The sequence below is a fragment of the Carettochelys insculpta genome, chromosome 2 (genome assembly GCF_033958435.1).
Source record: "Carettochelys insculpta isolate YL-2023 chromosome 2, ASM3395843v1, whole genome shotgun sequence".
Taxonomy (NCBI): domain Eukaryota; kingdom Metazoa; phylum Chordata; order Testudines; family Carettochelyidae; genus Carettochelys; species Carettochelys insculpta.
This window is the reverse complement of record NC_134138.1, coordinates 92,390,260-92,411,656: the sequence shown is the minus strand read 5'-3', so window position 1 is coordinate 92,411,656 and position 21,397 is coordinate 92,390,260. Positions and strand designations below refer to the sequence as shown.

General features: G+C 44.4%; 1 protein-coding gene across 2 annotated transcripts in view; it reads right to left on the bottom strand.

Moving 5' to 3' along the window:
- The window catches only part of SMCHD1 (structural maintenance of chromosomes flexible hinge domain containing 1), a 207,175-nt gene that overhangs the window by 81,335 nt on the left and 104,443 nt on the right, over positions 1 to 21,397 (bottom strand). For both annotated transcript variants that reach the window (XM_074987361.1, XM_074987362.1), the window contains exons 25-27: positions 19,069 to 19,296; positions 12,183 to 12,331; positions 9,045 to 9,133 (exon numbers count right to left, since the gene is read on the bottom strand). In XM_074987361.1, the coding sequence (XP_074843462.1) occupies positions 9,045 to 9,133; positions 12,183 to 12,331; positions 19,069 to 19,296 (466 nt within the window). The remainder of the gene's footprint in view (positions 1 to 9,044; positions 9,134 to 12,182; positions 12,332 to 19,068; positions 19,297 to 21,397) is intronic.

Genomic DNA, 21,397 nt, shown 5'->3' with positions numbered 1-21,397 from the left:
TGAAAGGCTGACAGTTTCCACAACATACCTGCTTACATTCAAATTAGTGGTCTCACCTTAAAATAAATTAATATAGGAACAGCCACAATACTGCCAGGTGCCCCAGAGGGAATGAACAAAACAGGAAATCAAGTGATTCATTCCTACTACTCATGCCCATTCTGTGGCAAACAGAAACTAGGGACACGAACCCTACCCATTCTGATAAACAGCCATTGATGGCTCTGTCCTCTATGAATTTATCTATGGGCTTGTCTATACTAAGCAGAAGATCAACCTGGTCAGAGTCAATATTTCAAAGTTCGATTTTGTGCGTCTGGTGAAGACGCCTGCAAAACTGCTCTCTCTGGGGTCAGCAGTCAACCCCTGCACCACACGCTATTGCATGGAGTAAGGGAGGGTGATGCAACAGTATAGAGGCTAGGTCTTCACCAGAGAAATAAGTTAATTCTGATACATCAATTCTAGCTACATAAATGCCACAGCCAGAACTGCACATCTGAAATCAACTTATTTCCCTAGTATAGACTAGCCTAGTTCTTTTTTAAAGCCTGTTATAATCTTGGCCTTCACAACATAGTCTGGCAAAGAGTCCCACAGGTTGACTGTGCACCATTTAAACAAAAAATGTTTTTTGTTCGTTTCAAACCTGCTGCTTATTAATTTCATTTAATGACCCCGAGTTCCTGAGTTTGACAAAGAGTAAATAGCACTTACTAAACTATTTTCTCCAAATGTCATGATTTTATAGGCCCCAATCATATCACCCTTTAATCATCTTTTCCAAACTAAAAAAGTTCCAGTCTCACTAATCACTCTTCACATGGAAGTTGTTACATACCTATCATATTTGTTGCCCTTTTCTGAACCTTTTCCAGTTCTAAAATACCCTTTTTGAGATGGTAACTACATATACACACAATATTCAAGATGTGAGTGTACCATGGATTTATAAAGTGACAAAATGATGGTTTCCGTCTTATCTATCCATCCCTTTTTAAACGATCCCTAACATTGTGTTTGCTTTTTCACTGCTGCTACACAATGAGTGGATGTTTTCAGAGAACTAGCCACATGACTCCAAGATCTCTTTCTGGAGTGGTAACAACTAAATTAGACTCCACTACTTTGCATTTACCCACATTAAATTTCATTTGCCACTTTGTTGCTCAGTGACCCACCTGCGAGAGATCCTTTCTTAGGTCTTTGCAGTCTAACTTGTCACAAATACTTGAGTAGTTTTGTATCACCTGCAAATTCTGCCACCTAACTCATTAACCCTTTTCCCAGATCATTTATGAATATGTTGACTAGGACTTGCCCTAGAACAGACCCTGAGGAACACCATTATTTTATCTTTCTCTATTTTGAAAACTTGACCATTTATACCTCTCTTTTGAGTCTGATCTTTTAACCAGTTACCAATCCATGAGAGGATCTTTCCTCTTATCCCACAACAGCTTACTTTGCTTAAGAGCCTTTGGCAAGGATACTTGTCAAAGGCTTTCGGAAAATCTAAGTATACTATATCCACTAGACCCCCTGTCCACATGCTTGTTGACCCCCTCCTGCCCAAAGAATTCTAGAAGATTGGTAATGCATGATTCCCCCTTACAACAGGGGCTCTTAACCCAGGGGGTGTGTGATGCCCTTTTGGGGTGTGAGACATGCCAGATTTTTTTTCAGAATGCAAATAATCAAAAACACAAACTAACCATGGGTACATAAGTACAACTACTTTGTTTCATCAAACCTACGTATGAATTCAGCTAGCTGCTAACTTAGTTTGTCGATTACAGTTTACTTCCACAGAAAAACTCTGCAACATCTCTGGGTAGTACTTGCATATTTTTATATGCCTACTGTACTATTATTGGTGGTGAGTAATAAACATAAAATGATTTTACATATATTTAATATGCATTTAAAAAGTGTATAGCCCCCATCTCCATTTTTGATAAGGGGTGCAAGAACATATTTTGAGAACCAAAGGGGTGAAGGTGCAGTAAAGGTTAAGAATCAGTGCTTTACAAAAAACACGTTGACTCCTTTCTCCCCCCCGCCCCACCATAATTACGTTCATCTGTATGTCTGACATTATTGTTCTTTATTCTAATTTCAAACTCTCTACTCAATTCTGAAGTCAGGCTTACCTGCCTGTAACTGCCAGAATCATCTCTGAAGCCTTTTTTTAAAAATTGGTGTCACATTAGCTACAGAAGATGATTTAAATTACAGATTACAGACTACAGTTAGTAGTTCTGCTCTTTCCCATACAAGTTCTTTTAGAACTCTTGGGTGAATACCATCTGGTCCTGGTGACTTACTGCTGTTTAATTTGTTCCAAAACCGCCTCTGAATGACACCTCAGTCTCAGTTCTTCATATCTGTCAACGTAAAGATAACTGTGACCGTATCTACACGACAAAGATAACTTTGAAGTTGCTTACTTTGAAGTAGAGTGGAACGGAGTAAGGAGTTAACTTTGAAGTAAGGGAAAATGTGTGTAGACTCTCTGCTGGCTACTTCAATGTAGTGCCTAACTTTGAAGTAGTTCCTAGTATAAAGATGCACCGCAGATATCTGAAAAGAGGTCTGAACTAATATTCACCTCAAGAGCTTTTAGAAAGCATAATTTAAATAAACCCTTTCTGATGATCTGAGCTCCAGAGGGAGGGATATCAAGCAGATTAGGAATTCAGATTTACAGGTGGGTTTTCTCTGCTAGAAGATATTTTTAAATACAACTTTTTCATTTTGAGATGTAACAAACTCTTCCACACTAAGATGTTAATTTAAAACTGAAACTGCCTATTTTACACTAGACAACGTACTGCAGAACTTCTGCCACAGTTCTGTTTCTGCAGATAACAAGATAAAGAGAAGTTACTCACCGTAGTAATGATGTTTCTTCGAGATGTGTCCCTGTGGGTGCTCCACGATAGGTGTTGGTCTCGCCCCGGCGCCGCACGTCAGATCTTTCCAGCAGTTTCTGCCGGACCGCGCATGTGCTGGCACACGCCGCTTCCCTGCGTGATCCGGTCCCCGCCAGTTCCTTGACCAACCGCCTCAGATGCTTCTGAAAAACACCAAACAGAGATCAGAAGCGGGGAGGATGGGCGGGTGGTGGAGCACCCACGGGGACACATCTCGAAGAACCATCGTTACTATGGTGAGTAACTTCTCTTTCTTCCTCGAATGTCCCCGTGGGTGCTCCACGATAAGTGACTACCCAGCAGTAAACCAAGAAAGGAGGTGGGTAATCGGGTTATGTGCAGCTTGTCCCCGAAAGGACCGCTGTCGAGAGGTGGGTATCCTCTTGGAATACCCGGTGTAGGGCATAATGCTTGGCGAAGGTGTCACAGGATGACCAGGTCACTGCTCTGCAGATGACTTTTAGCGCGATGCCCTTGAAAAAGGCTGTTGATGCCGCCACCGCCCGGGTGGAATGAGCCCTAGGCAGGGCCAGTAAAGGAGTCTTTCGAAGTTCGTAGCACATCTTTATGCAGGGCACAATGTGCTTCGAGATTCTCTGTGAAGAGAGACCCTCTCCTTTTGAGCTGGGAGCGAGAGAGACTAAGAGTCTGTCCATTTTCCAGAAGGACTTAGTTCTGCCTATGTAGAAGGCCAACGCCCTCCTCACGTCCAGGAGGTGCAGGCGTGCCTCCTTGCTGGATCTATGACGCTTCGGGTAAAACGAGGGTAAAACTATAGGTTCATTAAGATGGAGCTCTGAAGAAACTTTCGGAACAAAGGCTGGGTACAGCCGTAAGGTTACCGCCTCCTTTGAGAATACCGTGCAGGGCAGCGTTGCCATAACTGCTGTGAGCTCACTCGCCCTGCGAGCTGACGTGATTGCAAGAAGGAAGGCTGTCTTTATCGTAAGGAGATGGAGGGAAACCGTGGCTAAGGTTTCAAAGGGTGGTCCCATTAGCGCGCTGAGCACCAGGTCCAAGCTCCATGATAGTGGAAGCGGTTTCCGAAGGGGGTACAGGTTTACCAGCCCCTTCAGGAACCTGGTAACAACAGGATGGGCAAACACCGTGAGCCCTTCCTCTTCATGCCGAAAAGCCGATATAGCGGCGAGATGGACCTTCAACGAGGAGAGGTAGAGCCCGCCTCTCTTGAGGTCCAGTAAGTATTCTAGTATGACAGGTATAGGCTCTTCAAGGGGATCTAACTGCTTGGTGGAACACCATGCAGGTGAATCGAGTCCATTTCTGTTTGTAGGTCTTCCTGGTGGAGATCCTTCGGCTACTTTCCAGGACTTGTTGTACTCCCTCCGTGCATGTACTTTCTAGGGAGCTGAGCCATGGATTAACCATGCTTGTAGGCGCAGGCCTCGGGGGTGTGGATGCACTATGGACCCCTGGGCCTGCATGAGCAGGTCGGGCGCTACCGGAAGGGGAAGCGGTGGACGATCCGACATGCGGAGAAGCAAGGGGAACCACTGCTGTCGATCCCATGTGGGGACCACTATGATCATGCGGGCTCTCTCCCTCCTGGCTTTCTGCAGGACCTTGTGGATGAGCACCGTGGGTGGGGGAAATGCGTAAAGCAGTGGGCCCTTCCACGAAATCGCGAACGCGTCCCCCAAGGACACCTGCCCCAGACCTGCCCTGGAGCAGTATTGGGGGCACTTCTTGTTGTGCTGAGTGGCAAACAGGTCTATCTGGGGAAACCCCCATGCATGAAAAAATCGGTCGTAGCAGATTGGAGCGGATCTGCCACTCGTGTGTGAGTGAGAAGTGCCTGCTCAGCTGGTCTGCCTTCACGTTGTGAGCGCCTGGTAAGTACGAGGCTTTCAACGTTATACTGTTGGCGATGCACCAGTTCCACAGCTGGACTGCTTCCGCACATAAGGCACGGGATCGAGCTCCGCCTTGTCGATTTAAAAAAACATGGTGGAGATATTGTCTGTATTGATCCCGACTACCTTGCCTTGTATGTGGTCTTGAAAGTGTTTGCAGGCATTGAACACCGCTCTGAGCTCCAGTATATTTATATGCAGTGACTGTTCCGTAGGGGACCACAGTCCTTGCGTCACCTTTTCGCCAATATGTGCTCCCCACCCTATGTGGGAGGCGTCGGTGGTGAGAAAAATAGAGATTTGTGGTTGGTGAAAGGGTACCCCTGTTAGCATGTTCTTGGGGTTTACCCACCATTGCAGGGATCTGTGCACCTCTGTCGTGGGCGACACCACCCTGCGGACAGTATGGGATGCCGACTTGTAAACGCTCGCCAGCCAGTGTTGTAGGTTGCGCATATGCAATCTGGCGTTCTGTACCACGAACGTTGCCGCTGCCATGTGGCCGAGCAGCTGCAAGCACGTTAAAACCGGCACCGTGGGGCTGTATGTAATGACTTGTACCAGGGAACCGATGGCACTAAAGCGAGCGTCAGGTAGATAAACCCTTGCTGTGATAGAATTTATGCGTGCCCCTATGAACTCTATGTCCTGTGTGGGGTCGATCTTTGACTTCGCAAGGTTGATGACCAGGCCCAGCAAAGAAAACGTGTTTGCTGTTACGCGTATCATGCATAGTACCTCCGCCTTCGAGGCCCCTTTCAGTAGGCAGTCGTCCAGACATGGGAATATAAATACCCCCTGTCTGTGCAGGTAGGCTGACACCACTGCCAGGGTCTTGGTAAAGACTCTGGGGGCCGAGGAGAGGCTGAACGGTAGAACCTTGTATTGGAAATGTTCTTTGCCAACCATAAACAGGAGAAAACGTCTGTGAGCTGGGTGGATCGTTATATGAAAATACGTATCTTGTAAGTCAAGGGCTGCAAACCAATCTCCATTGTCCAGTGCCATGAGTATAGAGACGACTGTGATCATCCGAAAGCGTTGTTTGCGCAAGTACCGCTTGAGGCCTCGAAGATCTAAGATGGCCCTTCATCCTCCTGTTTTCTTCTCTGTGAGGAAGTATCGTGAATAAAACCATTTTCCCTGGAGTCGCTCTGGCACTCTTTCCACCGCCCCTATAAGCATCAGGTGGTCCACCTCGTGCTTGAGTTTCGCCTCGTGGGAGGCATCCCTGAGATGAGGCCTGGGCGGAGGTCTTCGCGGTGGGAGCGACTGAAAGGGGATCATGTAACCCGTGGCTATGATCTCTAGTACCCACTTGTCTGTGGTGATCTTTTGCCATTGTGAGTGGAATGGTCGGAGGCGATGATGGAACATTAATTGTGGATGACATTGCGTGATGGTAGTAATAGTGCAGCCCTCGACCTGTCCGTCAAACTTGTTGCCTTTGGGTCTGCGCCGAGGATGCATGGCCTTGTTGGGAACGTCGCCTGGGAGTTCTATACTGTTGTTGCTGTTGATGCCGCCCTTGGTCGTAGCCCCGTTGGTACTGAGCATGCTGAGGTTGGAACAGGTATCGCCTTTGTTGAGGGTAATACTTTTTCTTTCTGTATGGAGGGGTACAAATACCCAGGGTTCTGAGTGTGGCTCTTGAGTCTTTACTGGAATGAAGGACCGAATTAGTTGACTCTGCAAACAACTTCTGCATGTCAAAAGGGAGATCGACAATTTTTGCCTGCAGATCCCTCGGGATACCCGATGTCTGGAGCCAGGATTCCCTGCGCATGACCACTGCCGTAGCCGTTGAGAGTGCCGCCGTGTCCGCTACGTCCAGGGCGATCTGGATCCCCGTCCTTGAAGCTGCATAGCCCTCTTGCATGATGGCCTTCAGCACCGGCTTCTTATCTTCTGGAAGCGAATCCATGAGAGAAGTAAGCCTGGAGTAATTGTCGAAACTGTGGTGCGCTAGATGTGCTGCATAATTAGCCATTCTCAGCAGCAGGGTGGAGGAGGAGTATACCTTTCTGCCAAATAGCTCTAGCTTCTTGGCATCTCTATCCGTTCCCCCCACTTTGTACTGGGAAGTCTTCAATCTCTGCTGAGACGATTCTACCACCAGAGAATTTGGTTGTGGGTGACTAAACAGAAACTCCATGCCCTTCGCCGGGACGAAGTATTTCTTATCCGCCCTCTTGTTTATAGGTGGACTGGAAGCCAGGGTCTGCCATATGGTAGTAGCAGACTCCATGATTGCTTCGTCGAGCGGGATAGCGATTTTGGACAAGGCCAGAGGCCTCAGGTTTTTGAGGAGCTTGTGGTGCTTCTCCTGCACCTCTGCTGTTTGGATGCCTTGCGCGAAAGCCACCCTTTTCAACAGCTCCTGAAACTGTTTGAGGTCGTCTGGGGGGGCAACATCCCCGGGGGCCGTAGCCTCGTCGGGGGAGGACAAGGAGGAACCACTAGGGTAGACCTCCCTTGAACTCTCAGGGTCCTGCTGCCGGTGGTACACCCTCTCACTGGAGGCTTGCGAGGGAAAATCTCGGGGTTCCAAAATCAGCTCCCCTTGAGACAGCTGTGTTTCCGTCCCCGTCCGTGAGTGCCCGCGGGGGTACTGGGCGGTCGAGGGGGACCTGCCCCTGGGTGTATGTCTGTGGTGTCTATGCCCAGCGTGATAAGGACGACCGTGGCAGCACGGGCATGGTTCCTGGGATGGAGACCTGGACCACTCTCGAGGTGCATACCCCCGATGTCTGGGGGAGCGAGATCGTCTGGATGACTGAGACAATGGTGAAACTGGTTTGTGGTAGTACTCCAGAGGGTCAAATCCCAGAAAAGGCAAGGGTGGCCCAAGCCATGGTGACGCTGGTTGGAGGAACAGAGAAGGAGGCTCTGGGTAGGCTGGGGGAGACCCACGTCTCCTGGTTGGTGTACGCAGCATAAGGGGAGGACTTGTTGAGAGCAGCTCTGCAGCCCTGTCCAGAGAAGGGCTGCGATGCCGCATTTTCACAGCTGCCTTTCCCCTCCCCTGCGGGGCTGGCTCCGCCCCTCCCCGTGCTGGGGATCTCGGCCCTGCTGTCGGTGCCGTGCTCGGCACGCTTATCTGTGGTGCCGCGCGGGTGGTCTCCTCCGGTGCCTGCAGGCTACGTGCCTGTTGGCCCTGCACCGTTGGTGCTGTGGGGGCCTGTGCTGATTGCGGCAGTGCTGCCGGTTCCGGCGCTTGCCTGGCCACCGCTCTGAATGCGCGGGCCGGCTGCTTAGTAATCGGAGGCTCAGCCTCTGCCACGTGCACTGCTGCGCTGCCGCTTGCTTGTGACTGCAGCTGAGGGCTGTGTGCTACGCCCGTCCCGCTCGCTGTGTCCGCCGGCAGGGATCGGGCTGGAGAGAGCTTCCTCCGTTTCTGCACCGAGGGGGTGAGGGACACCGGCTTCCTTTTATGGAGCCCTGTGGGTCCTTCCAGTTGAGGCCTCTCCGGCACGTCTGGCTGGAGGGCCTTATCAAACAGCAGCATTTTCAGCCGCATTTCTCTATCCTTTCTGGCTCTGGCCGTGAGCTTTGCACAGAAGGAGCATTTCTGGGTGACGCGTGATTCCCCCAGGCACCTAATACATTGACTGTGCCCATCAGAAGCCAGCATAGCTTCGCGGCACGACTCACACTTCTTGAATCCCGAAGAGGACATTGAGGTGAGTCTTTGAGCTGTTAATAGGGTACTTAGCATCTTCTCTGTGCCTGTTCCCCTCTCACGGACTCCAGCCTGCCGCAGCAGGAGGCCTACTGGCCTTCACGTCCCCGGGTTGCCTCCGCTCCTCCTTCTCGTTACTAAGACTTTCTACTTATATGTATATATATTATTTTTTTTTTCTTTTTTTTTTTTTTTGCAATAAAGAAAAACAATTTAACTAATAGCTCTGAAAAGAAACTCTAAAACTCTGAAAAACTCTAAATACGCTGACTCTGGCCGCAGCCTGAGCAGATTCCGTCTGCAGCCGATGGCGGTTAAGAAGGAACTGGTGGGGACCGGATCGCGCACGTGGCCGGGAGCGCACAGGGGAGCGGTGCACGCCGGCGCATGCGCAGTCCGGCAGAAACTGCTGGAAAGATCCGATCTGCGGCACCGGGGCGAGCCCGACACCTATCGTGGAGCACCCACGGGGACACTCGAGGAAGAATATATTATTAGTGATAAGGAAATTTTTACATCCTACAAAGCAGCATATAAAATCTAGGTACTCACCAATTTCACTTTGTAGCTCTTCACCCATCTGTAATGTATTTGGTCCTTTTAATTTGCATTTAATGTGTTTTGGCTCATCAGGAAGTGGTCTAAATCAGTGTACAAAACAGACTTGTAGATCTTCATTAAACCAATTACTTCAAACAGTCATAACAAAAATAACTCATTCACAACTGGATTTTCAAAATTATATTCTTGAATATATTACAGGAGCAAGTGCTTACGCTGATTTAGTAATTAATGAACTTTTGAATTTTTACTTCTTTCTGAATTAGTACGAGCACCACTCATATCCCAAAATGTCTGGGAACCTGGTTAAAACACGTATTTCTACTAATCCAGCTACCAATACTTAGCATAAATAAGATTGTTAATTGGTTTTTGCAATCAGACTGAATCCAGCCTACTCAGCAATTCAGAACAGTAACTGCAACCAGATTAGGACCTAATAAATTGTGCATTAGTCAATTAATTATAAAATATTAGCTTAGTTGATTTACTGAATTGAGTTACTTTGTCGTCCATAGGCACTATGTCTAACCATAATCAGCTAAATGAATCAGCATTCAAGTTATGTTCTAAATGAGGCCATATAAATGACCTTATTAAGATAGGTCTGCTCTGTTTAGGATTGATCATTCTTCTCAGGTGAGATAATACCTTTTTAAACCAACTTCTGTTAGTGAAAGAGAAGATTTCATGCCACCAGTTTGGGAAAGGAACTCAGAGTTTCACAGCTAAACAGAAGGCTGAACAAGAGAGATACAGTAAACCCTTTCATATCCATCATTCTATTATCCAGAACTCTAAAATAACTGGCATTTTAACCTTAAGTATTTTTCAGTTACATTTTCCATAAGTACAGTATAATGAAAGTAAATACAAATAAATACAGCAAATACAGTATTGGCTAGGTCTACACTAGAAGCATCTAACAGAAGTTACTGTTGACCGAGAAATCGCAACAGAACCTCTGTCAACAGAGTGCTGCTACACACACCTTGTTCTGTCAAGAGAACTACCACACAGCATTGCCCTCCAATGACAGAAAGGAATGGCAGGTCTGCAAACAGGGCTGCCCGGCAACCAGAAGCCCTCTCTGTTGACAGAAGCGTCTATGCTGTACTTCTGTGAACAGTACTCTCTCGACAGAGTGTTATGCCTCAATTTTTTGAAGGATAATACTGTCAAGGCAAATGCAGAGTTCTCTTGAGAATCTGTCGAGAGAATGCTTTAAGTGTGTACACTGTCGCCTCATTAGCATAAGGCCACATGATTTGGAGTCTGGAAGACGCTCTTCCAGACTCCAAAACAACGTGTAGAAGCGTGGCCCCTGGGGGCCGGGGGGTGTCTTCTGGAAGGAAGTCCTCCTTCCAGAAGCCTGTGCTTCCTGAAAATTTTTGTGACGTTATGCTATTGAGGCCTGGGGAATTTGCATCTGTGCCTCTAATACATTTCAGGCCATTCATTCACTTGCCACAGTGGGGCATGGGCATGTGTAGAAATGGCTTATGAGTGTAGATGCTCCCTGAGTTCTATCGAGCTCTCCAGTAGACACAGCTCATAAGTTTAGAGTGTACAATGCTACTGTTGTTGGTAAATGAAGTACTCTGCATACTTTGTTTATTAATATCTAATCTTGTTTTTCTTTAGTACTATGCATTGCTCGGAACACTTCTCTATTATCCAGAATATCTGACTATCCGGCGACCTCCCAATCTTGTGGCAGCTGGATATGAAAATATTTACTGTAGTTAATATAAGTAGTTAGCACATATTCTAAAAGGACCTTTCAAGGCTAAGGACATGTTTAGCTATGACCCTCTGAATATCCTCCCCAAAGCTGAGGAAGAACTCTAGGTAGTTCAAAAGGTTGGTGTATGTCACCGACATAAGTTGATACAAGATGTTATTTTCATCTCATCTCTAACATAGTGGGATTGACACAGCTAAGAGAACATTGCATACATTCTTTTCAGGGTTATTAAGCCTTGTTCCCAAACTAATCCTTGGAATCCATCCAGATGGAGACTTTAAAAAAATTGTGATATTAATGCTGTATTGGCTCTAAACAAACCGTTGTTCTCCAAACAGCGCATATGGCGCTATCATTTATTGTATTCTATGTGAACAGACTACTTTGGACATGTCCACAATCATGTCTGACAATTATTTTCAGATTCATATATAATTTTTAAAAAAAATAAGATAATGTGCTCGAATCAGCTTCCTAAAACACAAATTGTTAGGAAGATTACTGTCCAGGGAAGAAAGAAGAATCATCTTCTCAAATTAAAAATAAAATTGAATAAAATAAAAAAAGATTGTGATAGCTATTGTTCTGTTTTATTTCAGCAACAGCTACTGGTTTTTTTTCAACAAACTTTCTCCTGAAGAAGAATGGAGACTGCTAGCTAACCAAAACATCTTCTGTCTATTTAAAGAATTTTATTTTACACAATGAGGAACGCTGAGTGTTTTAAAAGCATTTAAAATTAAATTTCTTTCCCAAGTTTGTACAGTCTTGGTTGCTTCAGGGTTGGCTACCATTTTGTATTTTGCAGCTCTTGAGAATGTCTGATTGCTGCAAACATATCTTGCAAAGATATTTTCACTTGTACTTAATATTTATACAATAGTTTGAAGTCATGAAGTCCTACAGATGCTGAAAGTAGGTTATATATTTAATAATCACTATCGGAATTGTAGGATACCCATACAAAGTACAGTGTAGCATACACTGGTGCTAATATTTCTCTTTTGTTGTTGTTGTTGTAGTAACCTGTCGTGACAGGCCAATGTTTTTCAACAATCCTGCAACACACGCAACTGAAATCTATCAATATTTTGCACCAACATCCTCCCTTTGAATGAATTTATAGTCACAAGCGATTGTCAGGCTATGTATAGCCAGCCATACACTGATTTTTTTCTCCACAGATCATGCTCTTCTCTGCAATCAAACTTTGTTTTTTGTTTGATAGCCTATTTCATCCCTTAAAAATACAGTTTCTTTTACCAATAATTTGATTTTTTTCCCTTTTAGAGAAAAGGTGCTAATTTTTGTTTTTTAAAGAACAGCATTACAACCTTTTACAAAAACCATTATTAACAAAAGTGTGTTTTAAAGGAACAGACCTGACTGTAAATGCACTCTCCAAAGACACATGCTCATCATGGAATGTAATTAGGCAATAACGCACATCTTTTACAGATGTTGGTACTTTGACATCAGGCAGTAGTCCCTGAATCAGATGTTCTCTGTTAATCCTGGGTGTCCAGTTAACCTAAAACCAAATTATTTATTAACTAACCACTAGCTATACAATGTTCATCCTTCATTCGTATATACACATTATGGTTTTCAGGACTGAATTGTATATGTAAAAACATACACAACAGTAGCAATCAATCATGAGCCTTCAGTTTTTCCAACACTAACCTATGTCACCCAAACAGGCATCTACTTTGAAGAGAACTTACTTTCAGCTTTGCTGATTGCCTAAATTTCTTCTTAATAGAATGCCAATGCTATGGAACCTTACCAAGATAATATCTGAATCAATTCAATGGAGCTCTGCCTTGGTATCAAGCCTTACATCTGTATATAAGAGGAAAAAAGTAAGTCCTTCATAAAGGAATTAGGTTTGACGCAAATCTGACCAGGTTACCCAACATCAGGAGAGCCCTTGGAGCTGAGAGTATGAGCCTGGGACAGGTTTCACATGGATTAACACATTATACGGGCTATGAAGAATTGAGGAAGTTTTGCAATGAAGAAGGAATAACTTTAATTTTACTTCTAAAAATGCTTGAAAATAGTAACTTACTTTTCAAAGTGCATATTACTGCAAAAGATGCTCTGAATAAACCAAAAGGGCCTGTTCTGTACTTTTTATTCAGGCAAGATTTGTACTGGCTCTTTGTAGCCTGGAGGAACCTGAATGCCATACACGCAAAGTGATATTACTTTTATCAGTTAATAAAATGGACTATGCAATTAAAGTAATATTAGTCTAAGAACTTTACTGGTAAGATAGCTCCTGGCATTAATGGTAACTGAATATGATACATATTATATAAGTCTTATTCAATTCAATAAACTGGTCATTAAATGTCTTTACCCTCTATAAACATAATTTTAACATTTTTATTTTATTGGATTTTGTACAGTTCAACAACGTTATTAAATGAGAAAAGTAACAGTTCCATGTTTGTATGGTGCTTCAGGTTCTCAAGGGGCCTGTGAGGCAATGCCTAGTCTAACATAAATCATCCATGGTTGGCCTGTCAGTTGACTGAGAGTTGGACTGTGGCACTATAAGCTTATGTCTACACTACAGCATAAAGTCAATTTTAGAGCCGTTAGTTCAATTTTATAGCATCACTGTCTTCACTGCAAATACCATTAGGTCAATTTTAGGTAGTGTTGAGGTAGACATACTTACATCAACCATGCGAGTTGGCATAATGCCAAGTTTGAATTTAAAAGGTCAAAATAATGCTAGTGTGGAAACAGTATTTCTTTAAATCAATTTTATTGCCTCCAGAGATGTCCCACATGTATCCCACAATGCCCAACAGTTGTCTGTTCTGTCCACTTTCATCTCTGCTGTTCCCCAGGAATGCAGGAAGTAGGTAACAAGAAGCCCAGAATTTGAATTAGGCACCAGGAAGCCCGGGAATTTGAATTCATATTCTGACCAGAGTGGATAGCACACATCAGGAGCCATCCACTGCATCTAGGCACTGCATCTCTAGCCATCTAATCTAGCCATTCTGCCATCATGAGTACTCGGGGTTCTTCTGATCTGAGATCTCAGGGTTGCAAGACAGCTCAAGCACGGACCTATAATGAGAATCATCTGCAAACATCTGGAAGAAAATAAGGTGATAGGAACAGCCAGCATGGATTTGTAAAGAACAAATCATTCCAGACCAATCTGACAGCTGACAGGACAACAAATCTTGTGGGTAAGGGAGAAGTGCTGAATGTAGTATACCTAGACTTTAGTAAGACATTTGATATGGTCTCACATGATCATCTTATCAATAAGCTACGCAAATACAACTAAGATAGGGATACTATAAGGTGGGTGCATACCTGGTTGGATAAACATTCTCAGAGAGTAGTTATTAATGGTTTGCAGTCATGCTGAAAGGGCATAACAAATGGGGTGCTGCAGGGATCTATTCTGGAACCAGTTCTACTCAATATCTTCATCAACAATTTAGATATTGGCATAGAGTGCATGCTTATTAAGTGTGTAGATGATACCAAGTTGGGAGGGGTTGCAACTGCTTTGGAGGATAGGACCAGAATTCAAAATGATCTTGACAAACTGGAGAAATGGTCTGAGGTAAACAAGGTGAAGTTTAAAAAGGACAAATGCAAAGTACTCTATTTAGGAAGGAACAATCAGCTTCATACAAACATGGGAAGCAACTGTCTAGGAAGGAGTACTGCGGAAAGCAACTTATGGGTCATAGCAGACCACAAGCTAAATATGAGCCAACAGCGTGATGCTGTTGCACAAAAAGGGGGGGGCAAACATGTTTCTGCTGTGCATTAACAGAACAGCTGAGAGCAAGACATAGGAAGTTATTCTTACGCTAGACTCAGCACTCATTAGGCCTCAATTGGAGTACTGTGTCCAGTTCTGGGCACCACATTTCAAGAAAGATGTGGAGAAATTGGTGAAATTGGTGAAGGTCCAGAGAAGAACAACAAGAAAAATTAAAGGTCCAGAGAACATGCACTATGAGGCAAGACTGAAAGAACTGGACTTGTTTAGTTTAGAGAAGGGAAGACACAGAGGAGACATGACAGCAGTTTTCAAGTACTTCAAAGAAGGTTACAAGGAAGAGGGAGAAAAAATGTTCTCCCTGGCCTCTGAGGATAGGACAAGGAGCTATAGGCTTAAACTGCAGCATGGGAGGTCAAGCACTGGAATAAGCTACTGATGGAGGTTGTGGAATCACCATCACTGGAGATACTTAAGAGCCGGGTAGCCAGACATCTACCAGGAATGGCCTAGACAGTGCTTGGGCCTGCTGTGAGGGCTGGGGACTGGACTCAATGACCTCTCGAAGTCCCTTCCGTTGTAGTTTCTATGATTCCTGTTTGGGAAGAGGAGTCAGTGGCAGGTAGACTGATTCTGCAAGTGAAATGCAGGCATTTATGAAAAGATTTTGCAGGGGATGATCGCAAAAGGTTGATCTGAGAAGCTCACTGAAGCTGGGTGAAAGTGAAGGAGCGCCAGCAGAGATATCCTAAAGTCCAGGAAACCAACGGCTGATCTGGGTTGTCTCCCAAGATGTGCTAGTATTATGAAAACCTGGACACCATTCATGGGAAAGACCCAACCACAGTTCCCAGTATTAACTGGGGCTCTGAAGAAGGCTATACTGAGGAGTCCAGTGGGATTAGTGAAGTGTCAAGCTCAGAGGAGAAGCAGGAGGCAGAGGCCAAAGAAGAGGGGGACAGCAACAATCATCAGCAGTGGCCCAATGAAGCTGATCCTGCCATCCCAGAACCCTTCACCTTGAGCCAGTCCCCTCATCATCAATACCTGAACCTCCAGGAAACGGCTCTTATGGCGAGTATTTTTTCAGAATGCTACGAGCAGATTGTGACTGGGTTTAGGTATAGATTTGCTTACATAGAGCACATTTTTTTAAACTGCTACAAGTGGGTTGCGGGTCAGGTGCAGTGGATCTATGCCCCTTCAAACAGCTTGTTTAGTATTTCTGGGGGTGGAACGCTTATCCTTCTTGGGAGATCTTCATGAAGGTCTCAGCCAGGTACGCTTAATTTTTGCGCAAGATTTTTAGAGAGACCTGACTTATTGTAGCTTCCATGATTGCACACCTCGCATGCCAGGCAACCAGAAAGTAATCTGGTATCATGGCGCCACACAGCATTTTTGCAGCCTTTTGCTCACGCTGTATGAGCATATTTTCTTTTTCACACACTGTTATTCTTAGGAGGCTGATATCTCTTTTGGCAACCCAAAGAAGAATGGTAATTTTGATTAGATTTTTCCCACACTGCTCCCAAGCTATTAAAGTTTCCCAGGATGGTCCTGCCACACCATGTGGCTGGTGGCTCTCCTGGCCTTCTTCCCTCCCACCACGTTGCTGGCTTGATGAGGAACCACCAAGAAAGTTTTTTTTTCTGCTCTTTGCATTTCACAGGGATTACCTCCCAGCCAGCCTGCCATGCATCCAGTGGAATCAAACCCTTCCCCCCCCGCCATGCGCTTTACAGTTTAGTTTACATGGCTTTCTTTTCAACACACCCCCACCCCCTTCTTAAGCGAGCCGTATTTTACCATGTCCTTAAATGAACTGATTGGGATAAGTAACAGATTCTGTTCTGCAGGGGTTGATTCATTGTCATCCTTAAGGATCCAAAGCACTTTGTGTGTCAACTGTATCTACATTTTGACATTCTCTTTCTTCAGCAAGCAGCTTTAATGGAGGAGACAAGGCTGCCACAATAAAGAAAAGGAAAAGATGGAAACAGGACCTTATCCTGCAGCATCTAGATAAGTCTGACATCAGAGCCATTGTTAACCAAACGTTGACAGAGCACTGATGGCACAGTATCCTACAGTCCTGCAAAAGCTGCTCCAATTCAGGAAACAGGACTTGGCAGAGCTCCTGACGGCTGTCAGAGAGCAAAGAGAGATCACGTGTTTCATACTGGAGCTGCACAGGGATGCCCAATGCAGGACTCATTATGTGGACTCCACTCTCCACTGCCTGGGGTCCCCTCAATATAGCTCAACACCCTCTCATTGTGGTCCCTGAAGGCGGGGGGAGGGGGATGGAGGACAGTCTCCTGCTCCACTCCCATGACCTTTCCCCATTGCAAAAGGCTCTTCCACCATTCTTGACATCCCTTCTTCTTCCTGAACCTTAGTCCTCACCCCCACCCCCCGACATCGGCAATAAAAATATTCTTTGTGAAAACCACAGTGTCATTTATTGGTTCATCTGGGGAGGAGTGCACGTCATTTTGGGGAGTGGGCATGGTATCACAACAGTTAAATGCAACAGAATCATGTGGCAGTTTGCTCATTCATACAGCTATTTTTCAAAGCCTCCTTGATTACTGTTGCCTCTGCATGGGCACTGGTGAATGCCCTTGTGTGCAGCTATGCATAAACCCTGTTCATGGCATCTGACTCTGCAATCCAGGCTGGCACGAAATTCTCCCCACTTGATTTGTAAATGTTAAGAATATAGCATGATGCAACCATGGTGGGGATGTTGGTTTCAGAAAGGTCCAAAATGGGTCAAAAGGCACCTGAATCTGGCTTTTAAATGGCCAAAGGCACATTCCACCACTATACTGCACTTGCGCATTCTGTAGCTGAAGTATTCCTGACTGCGGTCCAGACTGTCTGTGTGTGTGGCTTCATGAAGAAAGGGAGCAGAGGGTAAGCAGGGTCTCACAGTATCACTATGGGCATCTCATGTCACCAATCTTGACTTTTTGGTCTGGGAAGAAAAGACCCATCCAGAAGCTTTCTGTACAGATCTGAATTTCTAAGGATGTGCGTATCATGCACCTTTTCTGACCATCCCACAGTGATGTCAGCGAAATGACCTTTGTGATCCATTAACTCCTGCAACACCACGGAGAATTACCCTTTGCGGTTTATGTGCTCTGAACCAGGTGGTCCAGGGCTGCAAGGGAGGATGTGCATTCCATCTATCACCCCACTGCAGTTAGGAAACTCCTTGGAAGCAAAGCCATCCAATATGTGCTGGATAGTTCCTAGGGTCATGGTCTTCTGCATGTGATGTTGACAGATGGCATTGGCTGCCTGTATTCCTGCAGCTCCCACTGTAGATCTGCCCATCCCAAATGGATTTACCACTGACAAGTAGCTGTCAGGCGTTGCAAACTTCCAGAGAACAATTGCCACTCGCTTGCAAATTGTAAAGCAGGTCTCATTCTGGTATTGCTGTGCTTCAGGGAACAGGACAGCAAATCACAAAGTTCCATGAAAGTGGCCTTGAGCATGTGGAAGTTCTGCACCTAACACTCGTCATCTCACGACACCAAAACATTGTGGTATCACCAGTGTGTGCTGGTTTCATGTCTCCAGAAACAGTGTTCAAATGTAAGCAATGCATCAAGGGCAGCAAGCATTTCCAAATTCCTATTGTCCAGATCTATCAGCCAATGCATCCCCTTCCTCCACATCCATCTCATCCTCCCACTGCCGCTGTCTAAATATATACTGCAGGACACTCTAGAAAGTGGCCATAACGCACTGTGCAACAGCCAGAAGTAGCTGAGGATCCATGCTAGCTTCAGGCAGCAGCGTAAGCTGAGGTAGGCTTTAGAAAATGGCTGGGAAAAACCATTTGTTTTCCAGTGGGGATGGAGGTGGGTGCTTTGCATTCTGGGATGATGATATCAGACACCCACAAGCACTTACAGTACATTTTTCCCCCAGAATGCAACAGGGCAAAAGGCACTGTGGGATATGTACCCACAATGCATTGCACACACAGTTGACTGTAGGTAAGACATTGGAGGCATGGTCAATTGACTTTCTGAACATCTGTGGACACTCAAGTTTGACTTTATAAAATCTAGCATAAAAAAGTCAACTTCATTAAATGTGACTTTATTCATGGTGTAGACATAGCCAAAAACTGCAGTGTAGACAACCAGGTTTGAGCTAGAGCTTAGGCTCTGGGAGTGTGCAAGAGGGGTGTATTCCAGAGCCTAGGCTCAAACCAATCCCAAATATCTACTCTTCAGCAGTGCAAGTCTGAAGACACAGACCAACCAAAGGAGTTTTACTGAAGTGTTAATATTATCTGAAGACTACTAGTTGGAATGTTGCTCAGATACCCAATTTAAAAAGAGGCAGACAGAAATAGAGAATAAACCCCTTGTTCACAAGCCAGTACATTTTCTTATTTCCATATTGTACCTGCTGTGAATTGTGTCCCATCTACTTTGAATTTATGATAAAGTTTCTTCTAAAATACCTACCTTAATTTTTTCTGCTAGATCTGAAGTTATGATGATCTCTCTCTCTCCTTCATCATACATTTGAAAGATAAGGTTGTGCATGACATCCCCAGCAATCCAATTAATCTCATCCTGGTGCTTGATTTGAATAGCCTTTTGTCCTTCGACACTAAAAATCTGTAGTCTTGCAACTTGACTACTGGGGAGCAGTTTAATAGTCTTTTCCACTGGTGGCACATCTTTACAACTCTATGAATGGTAAAAATATTGAATACAACATAAATGTATAGTTGTATATTTTGTGAATGTTAAGGTGAATTTGAGTTCATACCCTCAGAGAGAAAAGGAGTTACTCTGAGTTTACATTTGCCTCAGTGTAACTGAGGTCAGACTTTGGCCTCTGAACTGCCAAACAAAACGAAAATGAAAAATGCAAATCCAATTTCACACCTTGAAATAGTTTACTGTAGATGTTTCTCAGTTTCACACCCTTCTAATCCAGTATATTTTTAAAAATAAATGTGTGTTAAGAGTAAAGTCACCCTTTAAAATACGTCAGTTGGCATCTTACTATACAACTATCCCTTTTGCAAGGTTAAATACTAATGGCTGAGTGCAGCAGCTCCCATGGACATCAGTGGGTGATGTCAGGTTCAGAACCCCTGAAAATCAGACTTTAAGAATATATTAATCTGTGATACTTCAAATCACCATTAATTCAAATCACTAAAACTCCTAAAATTTGGAGATGTAAACCTGCAATATTCTTTTTAAAGTCTCTGAGGACATACATCCAGGCTCTAAGTGCTATGCAAAGGACTAATTTGATCAGTTCAGTTCCCAGGATCCACATCATTCCCAGGACACCTAGGATCTAGGGGAAGCAACCATGCAGGGATCCAGGAAGCAGCTACATCTCCCTTGTTTCCTGGGCAGGAGTGGGATCACATGGTTCCGTGCTACCTGCACTTGCAGGTACAGCTCCCTTCCTACTCAGTGGCCACAGCTCCTGGTCAATGGAAGCTGCTGAGCTGGTGCTTGGTATGGGCACAGAAAGCAGAGCCCCTGTGGCTGCCCCTATGGCTAGGAGCCAGGGGCAGTTGTTGATAGCATCCCAGTAACTGCATGAAGCTGGGTAGAGAGGCTGCCTGTGCAGCCAACCAGACTTTTAATGTCCTGATTAACAATGCTGACCAGAGCCACAACAGCCTCTTTTCAACTGGGTGTTGAGGTAAAACAAACTAGTTGCCTGGCAATACTAGTTACCATCTCAAAAGGCAGAAAATAGCAAATTTATTGGAAAATAAAGTTTGGATTTTTTTTAAAGGAAGGAGGAGCTTACAACTAATCTCATGTTTCAAGATAAACCCAGTTAAAATTCCTCATGTTTTTTTCCATTATTGGGTTAAAAGTGATAATGGCTGTGGCTAGACACAAGCACCTGTGAACTACTAAGAAATACCAACCTGTGCTAACAGAGATTGTTAAATGACAGTATTTAGAATAAAGAATGATTTCATATTAACAATGAAAATGAATTATAAAGAAAATGGAGAACAGAAGAACATCAAGATGACAGGAACTGAAGATGAAAATATAAGCTTTTATCTAACATAAAAAAAGAGCACACCACAAACTCCTTTACTGCTGTCTTCTGTTTGCACCTATTAATAGCTGCAAGTTTTTTCCACATCTTACAGCTGTACATTGTATAGGTATAATGTATGTTTATGTTGTAATTTTTAGGATAGTATTCCTAAGCTCTTAAACTAGTCACTACATAATACGCAAAGGAAAGCAAGGAAAAAGGGTTTTAGCTAAAGCAATTTCTGCAATTCATTCTCTTGCCTATTTTTTTTTAAACACTCCTTTCTGAAAGTATTCATGCATAGGTATAGCACAATGACCCTGCTCAAGGATGGGATACGTTTGATCATACTAGAAGGCAATGAAACTCAGCTCATGAGGAACACACCTGGCTGGAAATCCCAAATCCTTTCTGCTTAGCCCAAAATAGTTAGGAAATATACATGGAAGACGAAAGGTAAGATTCCCTGTCTTCCATTGGCTGGTAGGTGTGAGAAACAAATTTGCTCTTCTGTGCCCTTTCTCCCTGATTTAAAGCACTTCTGGGCTTTTGCAGTGCATTTTGTGTTACTGTATAGCCACCCCACCTGTCCTTCATTCCTGTGTTGGCATTATGTTGAGTTGTATTTCCAAAATGTTTTAGGTCTAACCAACTGGCTATTTGGGAGATTATGATGATTTTTTCCCCACTGGGACAAAGTGGCCTTTTAACCTTCCCAGAAGCATTTGAGAGATAAAGTTAGGCAAGTCTAACCTTTAGAGA